The sequence below is a fragment of the Anguilla rostrata genome, chromosome 4, assembly GCF_018555375.3.
Source record: "Anguilla rostrata isolate EN2019 chromosome 4, ASM1855537v3, whole genome shotgun sequence".
NCBI lineage: Eukaryota > Metazoa > Chordata > Actinopteri > Anguilliformes > Anguillidae > Anguilla > Anguilla rostrata.
Genome location: NC_057936.1, coordinates 18533719 through 18548109, shown reverse-complemented (window position 1 = coordinate 18548109; position 14391 = coordinate 18533719). Strand labels below are relative to the sequence as shown.

The following is a 14391-nucleotide window of genomic DNA, read 5'->3' as shown; positions in this document are numbered from 1 at the left end:
TTGGGCAGAGCTTTACTATCAGCTGTAATATGGAGGCAATTATAACAGTGAGTGAGATTGCAAGGGAACATTATGGTTGATTCTCCTGTTGGTTTTTACTGCTCAATTCTACAAATGCAACTGATTTCACATAAGTCGAATAAGTCCATTTCTGCCAGATCTGCTGTGTCCCTGTATGTGAGTATTTGCATAGTAAAACAAGCACATTCACATGTTAACAGCTGTACTGTGCAAAGGAACAGTGAGGCCACCACGCTTAAATCAACTAAATCGAATGCATCTTGCAGAATTGTGTCAACAGTGAGACCCAAAGTCAATAGCTGGGTTTCCTGGACGATTGAGGTCATTTAAATATTATGATATGGTTATTCATTGATGTTCTTGAGATGGGGATCCTGCACCAGACCTCAGGTATTATGCCTGTGGTCCCACATGCCACATTAACCAAGCAGCTGAAGTGCACTCTGTGCATTGTGTGAAGAAGCACCCATTTAACTCCCATGAGCTTTAAAACTCAAACTCCTTTAACCAATTATTCTCACGTGACCAACAAGAGTGGGCTTCACTCTTCCATTTGTTTTAAAGTATAAGGAATGCATCATGATTCCAGCTATCCATTTCAGAACTACCGTGTCTGGTAATCTTATCAAAGTCTACTGTGAAAAAACATTGGCTTATAGCCATAAAGCGTACCTGGCTTTCACCTTGCCACTGCAAGCTCAGTGTGAATGCTGTGCAGTTCAGAACTATAAATCTGTCCTCTTTTTTGGGATACATCCAGTATTTCATATTAATCGCAAATTTGTAAGCTGCCACATCTTTGTGTGTATCACTGTGGCAGTACTCGCAATGTGATTTGGCTCTGAGACTAATTGACTTATAACTCTGTAAAGTTGCGGTATAATGAAATGCTCATGGTGGTGTCATGTTTGCTTTATGAAGGTCTTTAGAAGCCCTGCATATAGCCTTATACATGTAACGTAATGTGAGCAAAAAGAAATCACAGGGTGGGAAACCTTTCAAATTTCTTCCCTTCTAGCTCATATGAAGAAGTACAGATAAGGAGGTATTGAGCGCTGGCTCTCTTTCCACAGGTTCGGCCTTCATGATGGTGAACACGTCCGGCAGGTTTGCCGGGCAGAAGGCCCAGTTGCTTATGCCCCAGCTGAAGGAGAACGACACCCACTGCGTTGTGTTCCAGTACTTTGTGGCGGGCCCGGAAGGGTCCAGCCCTGGACAGCTGAACGTCTACGTGAAAGAGAACCACAGCCCCCTGGGAATTCCAGTTTGGAATATCTCCGGCCACACTTCTCCATCCTGGGGCCAGGTGGAGCTCGCCATCAGCACCTTCTGGCCAAATTTCTACCAGGTAAGATCATCCACATCGGCTACACTTTGCATGAACAGATGCAAGGCTAGATATATTAGCTAGTGGAGCCTATGAAAACTGCTCATGAATTTCAAACATACCTGATCAAATTACCTAGTGTCACACCATTAGAGCTGAACAATAAACTTCATATGTAAAATTTATGATTATCTTTCTTACAACGCAACCTAATGTTGGTCTTCAGCTCAATATAAAATGCATACTAACAGCTCTGAATTTCTCTTACAGTGCCATGAAAAAGTCTGATTTTTTCTTATTGCATATGTGTCACTCTGAATGGTTTCAGATATTTAGACAAAATTAAATATTAGACAAAGGGAAAAGGAGTAAATGCAAAACACACTTTTAAACTGTTATATCATTTATTTAATGAAAAAAAGTTATCAAACACCCATATCACCCATGTGAAAAAAGTAATTGCTCCTTAGTTACTCAGTCAACCAATCAACCAAATGTAATTGATAATTAGATTCAGCTGATTGAACACAACCAGGCTTGATTGCAGCCATCCCTGTTGAATCTAAACCTTGCTCATATTGAGCCTTACCATCACAGTGAAGTAGTCACCACAAAGTTTCAACAAGCACACTTCAGCATGTAAGTTGAAATATATGAGTCTAGAATACAAGCCATACAAGGCTCTGGAACTCCACTGAACCGCAGTGAGAGCCATTATCTCCAAATGAAGAACACTTTGTACAGTGGGGAATCTTCCCAGGAGCTAGCCTGCCAAAATATCTCCAAGGGTGCAGCAAAAACTCATTCAGGAAGTCACAAAAGATCCCAGATGAACATCCAAAGTATTGCAGGCCTTTCTAGACTCAGCTCATAGTCATGACTCCTCAATAAAAAAAGAAAACAAAATTGATTCACGGAATAGCAGCAAGGGGGTAACCACTGCCAAACAAGAGAAACATCAATGATTGACTCACAAAAAAGCGCCTGGATGATCCCTAAGCTACAGATGTAGTGGAACTTTTTGGACTTTACAGGTCCCATTATGTCTGACATAAAGCAACTGCGGTGTTTCACAGTAAGAACATCAAAACAACAGTGAAACATGGTGGTGGTATTCCGATAGTGTGGGGATGCTCTGCTGCCTTGGAACCTGGACGACTTGTCATTATTGAAGGAACCATGAAGTCAGGAACCATTTTCTTAAGGAAAATGTCCAGTCATCTGTCTATGGGTGAGCTGAACCCAAACACTAAAGCAAGTTTGGGTCTGAATGGCAGAAGAGAAAGAAAATTAATGTTTTGGAGTGGCCGAGTCAAAGTCCTGACTTGAACCCAATAGAGATGCTGTGGCAGTACTTGAAAAAAAAAACAGTTTATGCTGGAAAATTTACCAATTTGTCTGAATTAAATGGTTACTCAATGAAGAGTGAGCTAAATTAAATTATTATTTAAATTAAATAATGCATTTTTAAAAAATATAAAAATGTGTGTGTTTACTCATGTTCCCATTGTCTAAAATTACATTTTGTCTAAAGATCTGAAACCAGTCAGTGTCATTCAGGCATATATTCAATAATAGAAGAAATTAGGAAGGGGACAGATTTTTACTGTACAAAAATGTCAAAAAAAAAATTGAAAATACCCACTTAACACAGCACAGTTGTTGCTTGGTAACATCTATTCTAAGTACTCATTCACACAAAACTGTGTAACCAGGCAGTTCAGAAAGGGGTCTTTGACATAACTTTGTTCAGGCTTGTTGATAGATGCTGAAAGTCACATTTAACTTGAAGTAATAATGTCCCCCTCCGAACCAGCAAATAATTTTATCATGACTCTCTCTGCGTGAGAGTGAGTGGAGTCTGATGTAACAATGGCTAAGAAAGAGTCAGTGCTGTGTTACCTGCTGCAGAGCAACAGGATGCCTATGCACAACTTGCCTTTCTCCCAAAGAGCTCTCATCCATCTGTCTAATAAACACAAAAAGGGTCAGAGACTGAGGCTGCATGGAACATAAGGTAATTACGGGAACAGTAAATTGGTGACTTTGCAGCTGGGCACCACTCTGCTGAAGTTTAGTGCCGAAAAGTACTGCTAATTTTAACCTGCTATTTTATCTAAATGACTGTGGGTTTGTGAATGCATTGTGCTCTGAATGTATGGCATGTTTTGAATGAACAGAACATTTTATTTTTTTATTCTATTTTTATAAAGAGCACGTCCTGCTGTTCAAGCCCTTGTGATTGAGGGTGACTATAGTTGCCTTTGTTTTTGAGCTACGCTTGTTCTTTATGGAAAGCATAACTACCATGATTTTTATTTCTATTAATATTATTTTTTAAATCAATTTTACTACTACAACAATAGCATAATAATAATAATAATAGTAGTATTATTAGTAGTATTATTTGGTCACCTGTAAGGCAATTTCATAATGAATGATCTTAATAGAATTAAATCTTCAGAATCATTCATCATAGTCATCATAACAATACAAGTAATTGTTAATGCATACTGGTGATATTCATAAAAGAAAAACATTGTAGGCAAATCGACATTAGCTACGATTACAAGCTGAATGAATTACTTTGCCTGAATGAATGTCCTAGTTAAAGGACAAAATCAGTCGTTTGTACTGTGACATCTGAGCTCATCAAATCTGACACTGAAAATGATTCTGCTGAAAAGGACCTGACCTGAAATTGCAGCTCTTGGGTGCTTGCAAAAGCAATTGTCAAGGTTCATAAGCTCCTGACACGTAGTTCCGCGCACTTGAATTTCAGAAGCTAAATTTGCTAAATAGGATAAAGTGTGTTCTGAGTTTGTGCTTTCAATTTTGTCTCAAGGCTTGCTTGATTTCTTTACCAGTAATCCATCCTATTATATGACTGGATCAAGTGACTGTACACTGTACGTTATATTTTTTTAGCCTTTTTGATTTTTTTTGGTCTCTTTCAAAACATATTCAATTGGTTTGGATAGTCATGGAGCCTGAGGTGGTGAAACTGATGGTGGCATTACCTTGCATTCATTAAACAGACACATTTGTACCAAGCGACTTACAAAGCAAATTGTTTTAAGTGTGCTAAAGCATCATGTATGGGAAAAAATATGACCAATTGTGACAATTAATCAGAAAAACTGTGCACTCTGCTCAAAGGGCCGAACAACCTAGCGAGAAATTGGAGGCTTAGTTGGGAAGCGGTGCGGTTTTGATCAAATTTTCGAGAAAATAAAAAAAATCTGAGCGACAATGTGTCTTGTCCTGGTAGTGATGACACATACCACCGTGCGATTATCACAGTTGTCACCCCGGGAGAAGAGCTGGTTTGACAGCATGTATTGTGGAAGTCATGTACTGCATATGAAGGAGGACAGGGGGACATGCAGTCTAACTTGACCATAGGGTTGCCAGATTTAGAACTTGTCAAAACTAGACAGTATCCGTGCTGTCAGAACTGATCGCGGACCTGGCCAGGCGGGGGAGGGGGGTTGGGTGTAACAGTGGAGACAGAGGAAATTCATTTTCATTACAACCTAATGGCTAAATTTCAATCAGTTATTCAGACTGGCCATTTATATTGTCTGGTAGAGACCACACCCGGGCCTTGTGCAAATAATTTGAAAATAAGATATATTCCGGTCCAACACCTTGCATCTGGCAACCCTACTTGACTGCTCAGTGTTCAGCAAGTTTGGTGTGAGGAACATAAGGGGTGCGTGTTCTTCGCAGTCTTTAGATTACAGCGGGAGCTGCTTTAATTGCCTCTTGTCAGCAGGCCTCTTGGACTATTCGGAGTTGCACTAGTTAGACATGCTCCTCACAAGCGCAGGGCTCTCTGATGGCAGCTGAAAATGATGAATATATCTCAAGGTGTTTGGAGAAATAACCACCATCTGTTGTTACAAAAGCCACACAGAAGGAGCATCCATTTCCTGTGATCGCTCCATCCGCATAGCACCACCGCACATAATTTGCAAAGACAGCAGTTGTGACTTTTTAATACTCTCTCCGATTAACAATAGATATTGCAATCTTCAAAACTATATCTAATCAGCAATGTAGAACTAATTATAGGTATCCTTAATTGCACGGTATCCTAAGTGTTTGTCAAAATGAAACCACCTGGTACTCAGAGATTACTTTCTTTTATTTTGTAATTACAGGGTAGCCTTTTTCTTCTCTCTCATTGGATCTGAAATCAGCAGTTCTAATTACATTGTTATTGGGTCACCTCCAAAAACTTTTAATTGATCATGTGGTGCAATTTGAATGTGCCCTGCGAACGCTGTCAGATGAATCTCATTGTTCATCTCTGAACTGTTGCGATGTATAGCATCACAATTAGAATCACTGGCAAAAATAATTGCTGGCAGTTGTGGAAAGTGCGCTTTCTAAATGAGGTGACACTTGCAAGTGAATCACTAGGTTTTAAAGGAAGTGAGCGCGGAGATGTCCACTTTAATTTCTGTTCAGCAGTGCATGAGTATGCAAATGAATATATTGTAAATCGAACTGTGAAATGTTCCTCCCTTTGTTCGGTCTGGCTACTAGTTTCAACAATAGAAAAGCTTCTGCTTTTGGTATTCCTAGGTTCTTAGTGGAGTCGTATGTTTATTTATATTACTGATGGCCAATAATAACATGTGTTAAATTAGTGACGTTCTGAAGGGGAGCATAATTTGAAGGATTTTTGGAGTGTTTTTGTCCATGATATGGTATAACAGTTTTTCAGTTGAGCCGGACTTGGTTCAGACATATAAGTGAAATGAAGGTACTGTATGGACTGAATTTTTAATGTGAAATTGATGTACCTAGCATACATAGTATAAGGGAAAATGCTTTCCTTTTAAAATAATTATTATGTTATGTTATGTTATGACACTTATGTTGCAGTGGTGAGAGTTGAGTTATGGGGGTTGGGGTGGTGGGGTTGGGTAGACTAACAGACCAGACTAAAGCCCCCTCACACACGTTGTGACATGTCAAAGTGTACGGATTGCTTCTCATTTCCGGTGAAAGGGGCTCTCATAACGCTGTAATTACCACCGAGGGCACATGCGTTCATTTTTCAAAAGAGGAAAAACTCTAAACTAATTTGAACAGCCTAATAAAGGCATTGCAGTTGGCTCTGATGACAGCGTTATCTCACTCTAATGACTCTAATGGCGCTGCTCTTTTTGCGAGGTTTAGAGGGAGTGGTGTGTCCAGGCCTTCCCAGGAAACAGATGCAGTTTAGCTTTGGGATTCGTAGCAGGCCAAGGATGAGTTAGCCTTGCAGGAAACCCCGAACTTGGCCGTTGCTTTCATCACTGAACGCTGGAACTGCGCAGCAGATGCACGTGTTCAGGAAATGACGCTCACAAAGTGTGTTGTGAGACTCAGTGGAATCGGCCAAATCTGAGCACCGCACCTGTTTATGGCCGCTGGCATTTTTTGGCAGTCCGCTCCCAGAACTTACTCATTAGGAGGACTGAAATCATTTAAAATCTGCTACATTGGAGCCTGCAGTGCTTCTAAAAAAAGGGTACACCACAGTACCCGATAAGACTCTACCTGGCTATTATCATCCCCATTATCTACACTGCAGAGTCTTCATAAAATGTGTTTTTGGTTCAACCTTCTGATTTTTTTTTTTTTTTTTTCCCTCGCTGACTCTGACTCACGACCTAGGTGTGCTGGGCTCAATGTCCTTACTTCCTGTTCGCTCCTTGAGTGAGGTCGTCCTGCACAGGAAGGGAGTATCGCAGGAGGCAGGCAGAGGCCGCTGATCCATTTCCTGCCTGCTGCGGAGCTCAGCTCATTGTGCCAGGCCACCGAAATCTGTCTGGGGAGGAAAGGAGCTCCCCAGCCTTTTAACCAGCTATTTCCTGTCAGATAAGGGACCTGACTGTTATTTTCCTCCAGAGCACTGGGAGGTCAGAGTGTGAGAACTGATTCTCCCCAATCTGTCTGGGGAAATGAGGAGCGAATCCCTTGTATTTGAACAGGTGCGTCATTTTAAGCGAGTGACAGAAACACTCCGTAATAGAAAGACGTCGTCCTCCTCTCCTTCAGCTGTTGGGAGTTAATTTCCACAAAACAGGACAGGCTGTACCATGAAAAGAACAATGTTTAGTTCTGAACAAGGTACTTTTGTTCAAGGTCTGTCTGTATTGTGTCTCTAAATAAATGGGAATTTTAAAGCTAACTTCATTTCTTAAATTAAATTTAAATCCAATTGAGATGTTTTTCCTTGGGAATTTTTTGCAGTAGTGTTACCCTCCCTTTCAAATTTTGTATGTTTTGCAAGGTTTAAGATTTGTAATGTTCACAAAGCACCACTTGCTTTGATTTAATAGGTTAGGTTCAGAGTTTATAGAGGAAATAGTGTAGCTAGAGAAGCTGGACATGAAAGCTAACAGCAGCCACAAACTTTCAATTTAATTTGACATCTGAATGATCACTTTCCAGTACTGTTGTGAAAAACAAAACCAGAAAAACAATTATGAATCCCACTAGCAACATGTACCAGGGCCCACCTGAAGTACTCGAGGTGTGATCAAGCTACAGTTGAACCTGGGTTCTGCACCCCTTTACCTCAAACAGCCTTTTTCTTTAGTGTGCCTATCTTGGAGACAGAATTCCCCCCTGCCTTGTGTAGGATGTTGAAAGGAACTGTGACCCTTGTGCCTTTCTTTGATACAGGAAATGCGTCGGTACAGATGGCATTGTTTAAGCCCTCGCTTATTTCTTGCCGTCGTCACAAACTTCCCTTCTGCGCTCCCCATTCTCATCAGTCTTTCTTCTTTTCTGCCCCTACCCCCCCCCCCCCCCCCCCCCCCCCAGATCGTGTTTGAAGTGGTGACCTCAGGACAGCGCGGACTCCTGGCCATCAAGGACGTGCTCCTCCAGGGTCATCAGTGCAGTAAGTCCGTCTGCGCCCGCGTAAAAGTGTGTCACGAGCCACTGTGTCAAAGGCCTCCCTGCCCTTTTCCTGACACCTCATAATAGCATTGTGTATATCTGCCACAGGGCAGACTTGCCACAGGACACAGTGCTCCGCTGCTGGGTATTTATTGCTACAGTGCTGCAGAGGACATAAAGTCTCTTCGCAGCACAATTGCATAAAGCGTCCAGGTCAAATCTGCTTTTCTGAAAGTCAGGACTGAATGTTCTTTGGTCCTTAATCCACCATATTCATATAAGAGCCTAAAAAAAGTCTGTCTTAGCTCTGTGTGAGCAAACAATGCTGAGCAATGCAAATGTTCCTCAACAGAATAAACAGACCTGCATATTGAAGTGTTCAGACACTAAGCCTCTCTCAACAGTGAATTCGGGGCATTTGCACATCTGTGGTGGTGAGGGTTTTATTTTTGTGTACAAAACTTACATGTAGTTGTGTTTTCGGCTCTTTAGAGGAAAAAAATATCTTACTATAGGTTTCAACATTTTTAGGCGCTGTTAACTGAAATGTACCTGAGGTGCAATTTGTTTTAATGAATTACAATCAAGCAATTTTTATCAGCAAACAATGCTATGGTGAAAGGCTCTGGATCAGTGTGGTAATACTGGTATATACTCTAGATCTGTGTGGTAATACACCCAAGTGATACCAGTGTGCCACAGGTCTTCTTTTTCTGGTTTCATTTTTGCATCTGTCACACATGCGCAGCTGCATGCAATGAGTCACATGACGTTGACTTGGCGTAGAGTTTAACTTCAAGGTGTCCATCAGATTTAGAGCCTTGGTTAACTGTAAGAGAACCACTTTGCCTTCCTTCCACCAGTGAATAAGGATTAGGTTGCCAAAGTGCTCCCAAACTGGAGTCCCTCTCTCTTTCACAGTCCGAAGTCTTGCTCTGCCAAGCTCCGTGCTTCATTTATTTCAAACATTTAATTTGGACAGGAGACAGACTGTACTTTGAGATGTAGAGTGGTGGGGGATGACTGATGCCTCTACCCTTCCACATTCACAAGGAGACTAACTTCCTTTATCGTCGACGGGTTTATGCCCAGCCGAAGCCCCGCCCCAGCCTAAATCATCTCTGCACTTTTTTCTGTAGGATTCATGTCCTCTCCCCCACAGGGAAAGTTCAGTGGTTTTGTGGTCATCAACAATTGTTTTTGGTTCTACTTTACCTAACAGTGCCCCAGTATGGACTATGTTTGTTTTATGTAACTATGCCATCATATTTCGTATAGTACTTAATGGATGAAAAGTCCTCATCACTGAGTGAAATTACATGTATACCTCCATAGTGTTTACATAGCATTGAAGTAGTATAATTTAGGGGTGGTTAACCCTGGTCCTAGAGAGCCTGATTTTTTTTTTTTTTACTTCAAAATTGGCATCAAATTTAGACCTACGAATCCAGGTGAGGTGAGTTAACAGTGTAATTGACTGTTTAAATTGATTAAATAAGTGCTAAGTTACCAAACACAGCGGCATACCGTGTGGCTTTCCAGGGCCGGGGTTGACAACTGCTGGTAGTTTGCCTTGTGTAATTGCATGAAGTGTTGTAAGTGCTATGTTACTGGGAGCTACTCAATAGTTATATAGTAACTATTGGCACAGTAATAGGCGTATTGTGTATTAACTGTATGGTAAGTGTGTGGAGTATCATGACAAAGTATCTGAACCCTTTCCCGATTGCCTCTGTTATTACATTTTCTCCTCTAAATGGTTTCAGATCTTTAGACAAAATGCGATACTATTGAATTCAACGTGTTGAACATGCACTCACCATATTTTCTTGAGATGAAAATGCTGAAAGGAATGTATTTCACAGCTTTGTCTCCTAAAAGGTATTTTGGAAGTGAGAGGATTGCTTCAACTGACACTGAGAGAGCCTTGAACCGTCACAGTCATAAAACAGAATTTTTACCGGGGGTGCATGATTCTGAAGAAGAATCATCCGGAATATGTTTTGCTATTTGTTGAATTTCCTCCTGACTGTAGCTCAGAATTTATTTTTGGTGTTACGATCAAGGTCACGCTGGCCTGCTTTTGCAAGAGATGTGGAAACTAATTAGAAACTACTTTCCATAATTTGATTAGCATGGACTTTCATCCTGCACGGGTGATCCCACCTTCTATTATAAATGTGGATTGACCTAGATTCATTATGTTCGCATAATTCTTTGTTGTTGGGTGAGGTGCTGATTGTGAATAACTGTGCAGATATGCAGAACTGTGTTAATTTTACTGTAACCATTTAGGCACTTTCAGGAGCCTAATTATTGTGGATTTATTTGAACGAATCGCATAACTGAATTGCATAACTTTGTTCAATGTCTGGCTGTACTGTACAGCTGAGACTTTATTGACATTGAACTTTAGCGTGAGGTTGTCAGGTTGTACATCCCAGTTAAAAAATTTATTTCACAAGGTCTAGTAGCTCTGTTGCCTTCTCAGCCCTCAGTGTAATTTCCTAATTGAAAACATAGCCTGGAGACTCCTATTGGGCGGGGGGAGTTCGAGGATCCATTTTAAGATTGAATCTGTTCGTCTGCCTTTTGTAGCTCCAGAGATCAAGCAGGGGTTCTCTGATGCAGGGAAATAAATTTGATTTGATCTGTGGGATTGAAAGATGATTGGTAGCACTCAAGTCTGTGATGCCATACCGAAGTCTCACAAGCCAGAAGTGTCGAATAAATGACAATTTTGTTATAGGCAGAACGATTCAGATAAATGAACCAAACAAAACACCGACTGACAGATAGCATCAAATACCTTCCCTCATTTATGTTTTTCTCCCAGTGGAATTGTCAGTGAGTGAGAGGGGAGTGTTCAACATGGTGTTGCACTAGGATGGGGATGCAGGAATGGGGGAGGTAACTAAGAGCAAACTGCTGTTTGTAGCACGACATGGGAAGTGGAATGAGGGGAATTTGAGAACCCTGTCATCATGCTGGTTTCGCTGCCATTTGGGAGAAGGCATATATGGCACAGATGATGGGGTGACATTTAGCGGGCCAGTGAGAGTATCTGTCCTGCAAAATTCCTAGTCTTCACATGTAGGGGATATGGCTATAATTTACAAAGAAAGCAAAGTGGTGGGATTTTTGTTTTCGACCACCCCCCACCCCCCATCCCCAGCCAAAATGTTGAATATAAAGTTAATCCAAAATGTGTGTCACATTAAAATACTTGGGGTATTTGCAGAATTAGAAGATGCAAGTCACTATGAATGCAGTTTTTCTACATTAACACGTGCTTGCCCCACATGTTCAAATGTGCATGCAATATTGTCTCCCATGATTTGATAAATGGCTTTAGGCAGACTTGATAAAAAGCTTTAGGCATTCCTCAATCATTTATTGCATACACTTCCCCAGCTCTCAAAAATCCAGGCTAACTTTTTTTTTTTTTTTACACACATTTAATGTATTGTGCGATGCTCCCATTGCTCTAGTGTTATAATGCACAAGACAATGGTTTTGCAGGTATTATACCCACCAGACATTTAGCATATCTGCTCCTTGGTATCAGCCAGTGTTGAGTGTTTCTACAATAAATGCTTATTTTTCATCCATTTTGCAGTGAGTACCCCACATTTTCTGCATATTAAGGACGTGGAAGTCAATTCCAGACAAACCGCTACCTTCCAATGCACTGTCAACGGCCGACCCCAGAATAACTACAACCTCTGGTTACAGGTAAATTCCGTCTGTAAATGTTACTCATTTTATTCTATGTGGGAGTATTGCAGTCTACGGCAATTGCAGAAATCTTGGAGTCACCTGTATGTTGGGGCTAGGGAGACTTCACACCTAGCCATTGGATGACGCAGGCTTAAATGCCATACACGCAGATGACATCATCTGTGTTTTTGGTGTAAGGACTGTCTGCTGGCCCTACAGCTGTATCCCTGCCTTCTCGGCCAGTCTGCTGTGATTTAATTCCTCATGTTTACCTGAACTTTTAACCTAGTGCCATCACAACCAGTTAACCTTACAAAGAGTTGTTTTAATGAATGAACTGGTGACAGTAGTTTGAAGCCACAACGTACTCGAAGGGCAAAGTGCGGTATGACTGGTGAGCATCAGCGTCTCTACAAGCTGCAGGGATCACGATCGGCAGAAATGCACTTTCAGAAAAGGTTGTTTGGCGAGGGAGTTTTTCATTTTAACGAACAAGTTCTCATTAGCCTCCAAGATAAAACACAAACAGTAAGTGAAGTCCCCAGATGACTGTAATGAAGAAATATTTCTAATGAACAAATGTTCCCCATCTGCCTGCTGCGTAGCATGACAGCTGTGGTGAATCTGGAGTGTGTTTTTCGCGCCTGTGTGCGTGTCCGCCTACCCACCAGGAGATGAGAAAACAGCTCTTACCTACGGACAGGAACTGTTGCTCCTCGTTATAAACTGATGAGGAGAGGAAACGTGTAGCATACTCAGGCAGGATAAACAGACAAAGACAAAGAATCATGAATACTATATGTATTTTTTCTCTCCTCATATTTAAATGAACACAAGAAGGTCTGGTTTGAGGGTGTACTGTATTTTTTATTATCTGCTTCTTCAAATTCCGCAGTGTCAATATTATGACTTGTCTGTTTGTATCAGTGGGTTTCCATCAAATGAGGACGCTCCAGGCAGTGTGCTGCTTCTTAAAATGATAAACAATGCTCTGAAACTCTGACCTGTGAAGAGGTCGTGAAGATTTTTTTTTTGGCAGTTGTCCACTTAACACATTTCCGCTATTGCCGAACAGGGCATTGGCGGCCGGGAAGCCCCCATGAAGACGACCAAACCCGTGAACACGAGGCGTTTTGTCGCCACCTTTGACGTGGACAACGCCACCCACCGAGACTCGGGGCGCTACCGCTGCATTGTCCACTCAGACAAAGGAATCGGGGTGTCGAATTACGCCGAACTGACGGTCAAACGTAAGTAGAGCTCCGATTAAACATTAGCCATTTCACTCAGAAGTAGTGGGTCCATTCCATGCCACCTATTTACAGCAAGCCTGTGACTTATGTTCTTATGAAGGAAGGTCCTGCCAGAGGGAAGCACACTGACGTGACATCATGGCTTTGGGTCTGTGATGTCATTGCTGAACCTCGAATGGGCTAGATCAGTGGTAACCAACCCTGTTCCTGGAGATCTACAATCCTGTTGGTTTTCCTTCCAACCCTAACAATGCACGCCTCAATCAACAGCTATGGTCTTGCTGAGCTGCTAATTAGTAAAATCACTTGTGCCAAATTAGGGTTGAAATGAAAACCTTCTGGATGGTAGATCCAGGAGCAGAGTTGGTTACCACTGGGCTACATGAATAACTACAATCCAATGCTAATTTGGATAGTGCACCATTCTTTCCCTGGACCCTTTCTCTGTTTTCATTTTGCCATTAGCCAGTGGGTTAAAAATCTGGTCAGTATCTCAACTGGGTCCCTTTATCATTGTATGTAAATTGATGGTATTTGTATGACACGCATACGGCCACGCCCACGCACACACACACACACACACACTCAGTGGATGCATTTTACAGTGCGCAGGCCAAGTAATGGCCTGCCTTATTCCTATTTCCCACTGAGCTCTGAGCTGCATTTGCTGTATGCCTTTTTTTTTTGTCTCAAGGCTTTGTATGATTGATGGGCTTAATCCTGGCTGGACAGATAGAGGGCTGTCAATCACTGTGGCCAAAGCCTGGTGCCTGTCCCCCCAGCAGGCATTAACGTCTTCTGCCTAACACCCCCCCACCCCTCCCCCCGTGCTCCCCGTGTGCGGCCCTCAGATACATCAGGCCTGTCAATGGAAATGAGTTTTATCCGCCGCCTTCACGTCCGTCATATCAAATCTTCCTGTGGAACTGGAAAGGCGCGAAGGGGCTGAGCATCCCTCCCTCCTCCCTGATTATGCATCATAACTTAAATGCCCTTAAGAGAGCGCTATGTTTTGAAAAGTGGTAATTGGACTGTATTTGAGCGGCGCGCTAATTCCCCTTTCCTGGTTAATTCAGGCCGGCTTTTTTTTTTTTCTTTTCTTCTTTTAAATTAAATAAAAGATTATGCCTCCGAAGCAACTTGTTTTTTCGTGGCTGTCCGCGC

At 41.8% G+C, this 14391-nt stretch overlaps 1 protein-coding gene across 15 annotated transcripts in view; it reads left to right on the top strand.

The window, feature by feature from the left end:
- The window catches only part of ptprma (protein tyrosine phosphatase receptor type Ma), a 204457-nt gene that overhangs the window by 66389 nt on the left and 123677 nt on the right, over nt 1-14391 (top strand). For all 15 annotated transcript variants that reach the window (XM_064331104.1, XM_064331096.1, XM_064331107.1 and 12 more), the window contains exons 3-6: nt 1095-1369; nt 8177-8255; nt 11874-11989; nt 13050-13224. In XM_064331104.1, the coding sequence (XP_064187174.1) occupies nt 1095-1369; nt 8177-8255; nt 11874-11989; nt 13050-13224 (645 nt within the window). The remainder of the gene's footprint in view (nt 1-1094; nt 1370-8176; nt 8256-11873; nt 11990-13049; nt 13225-14391) is intronic.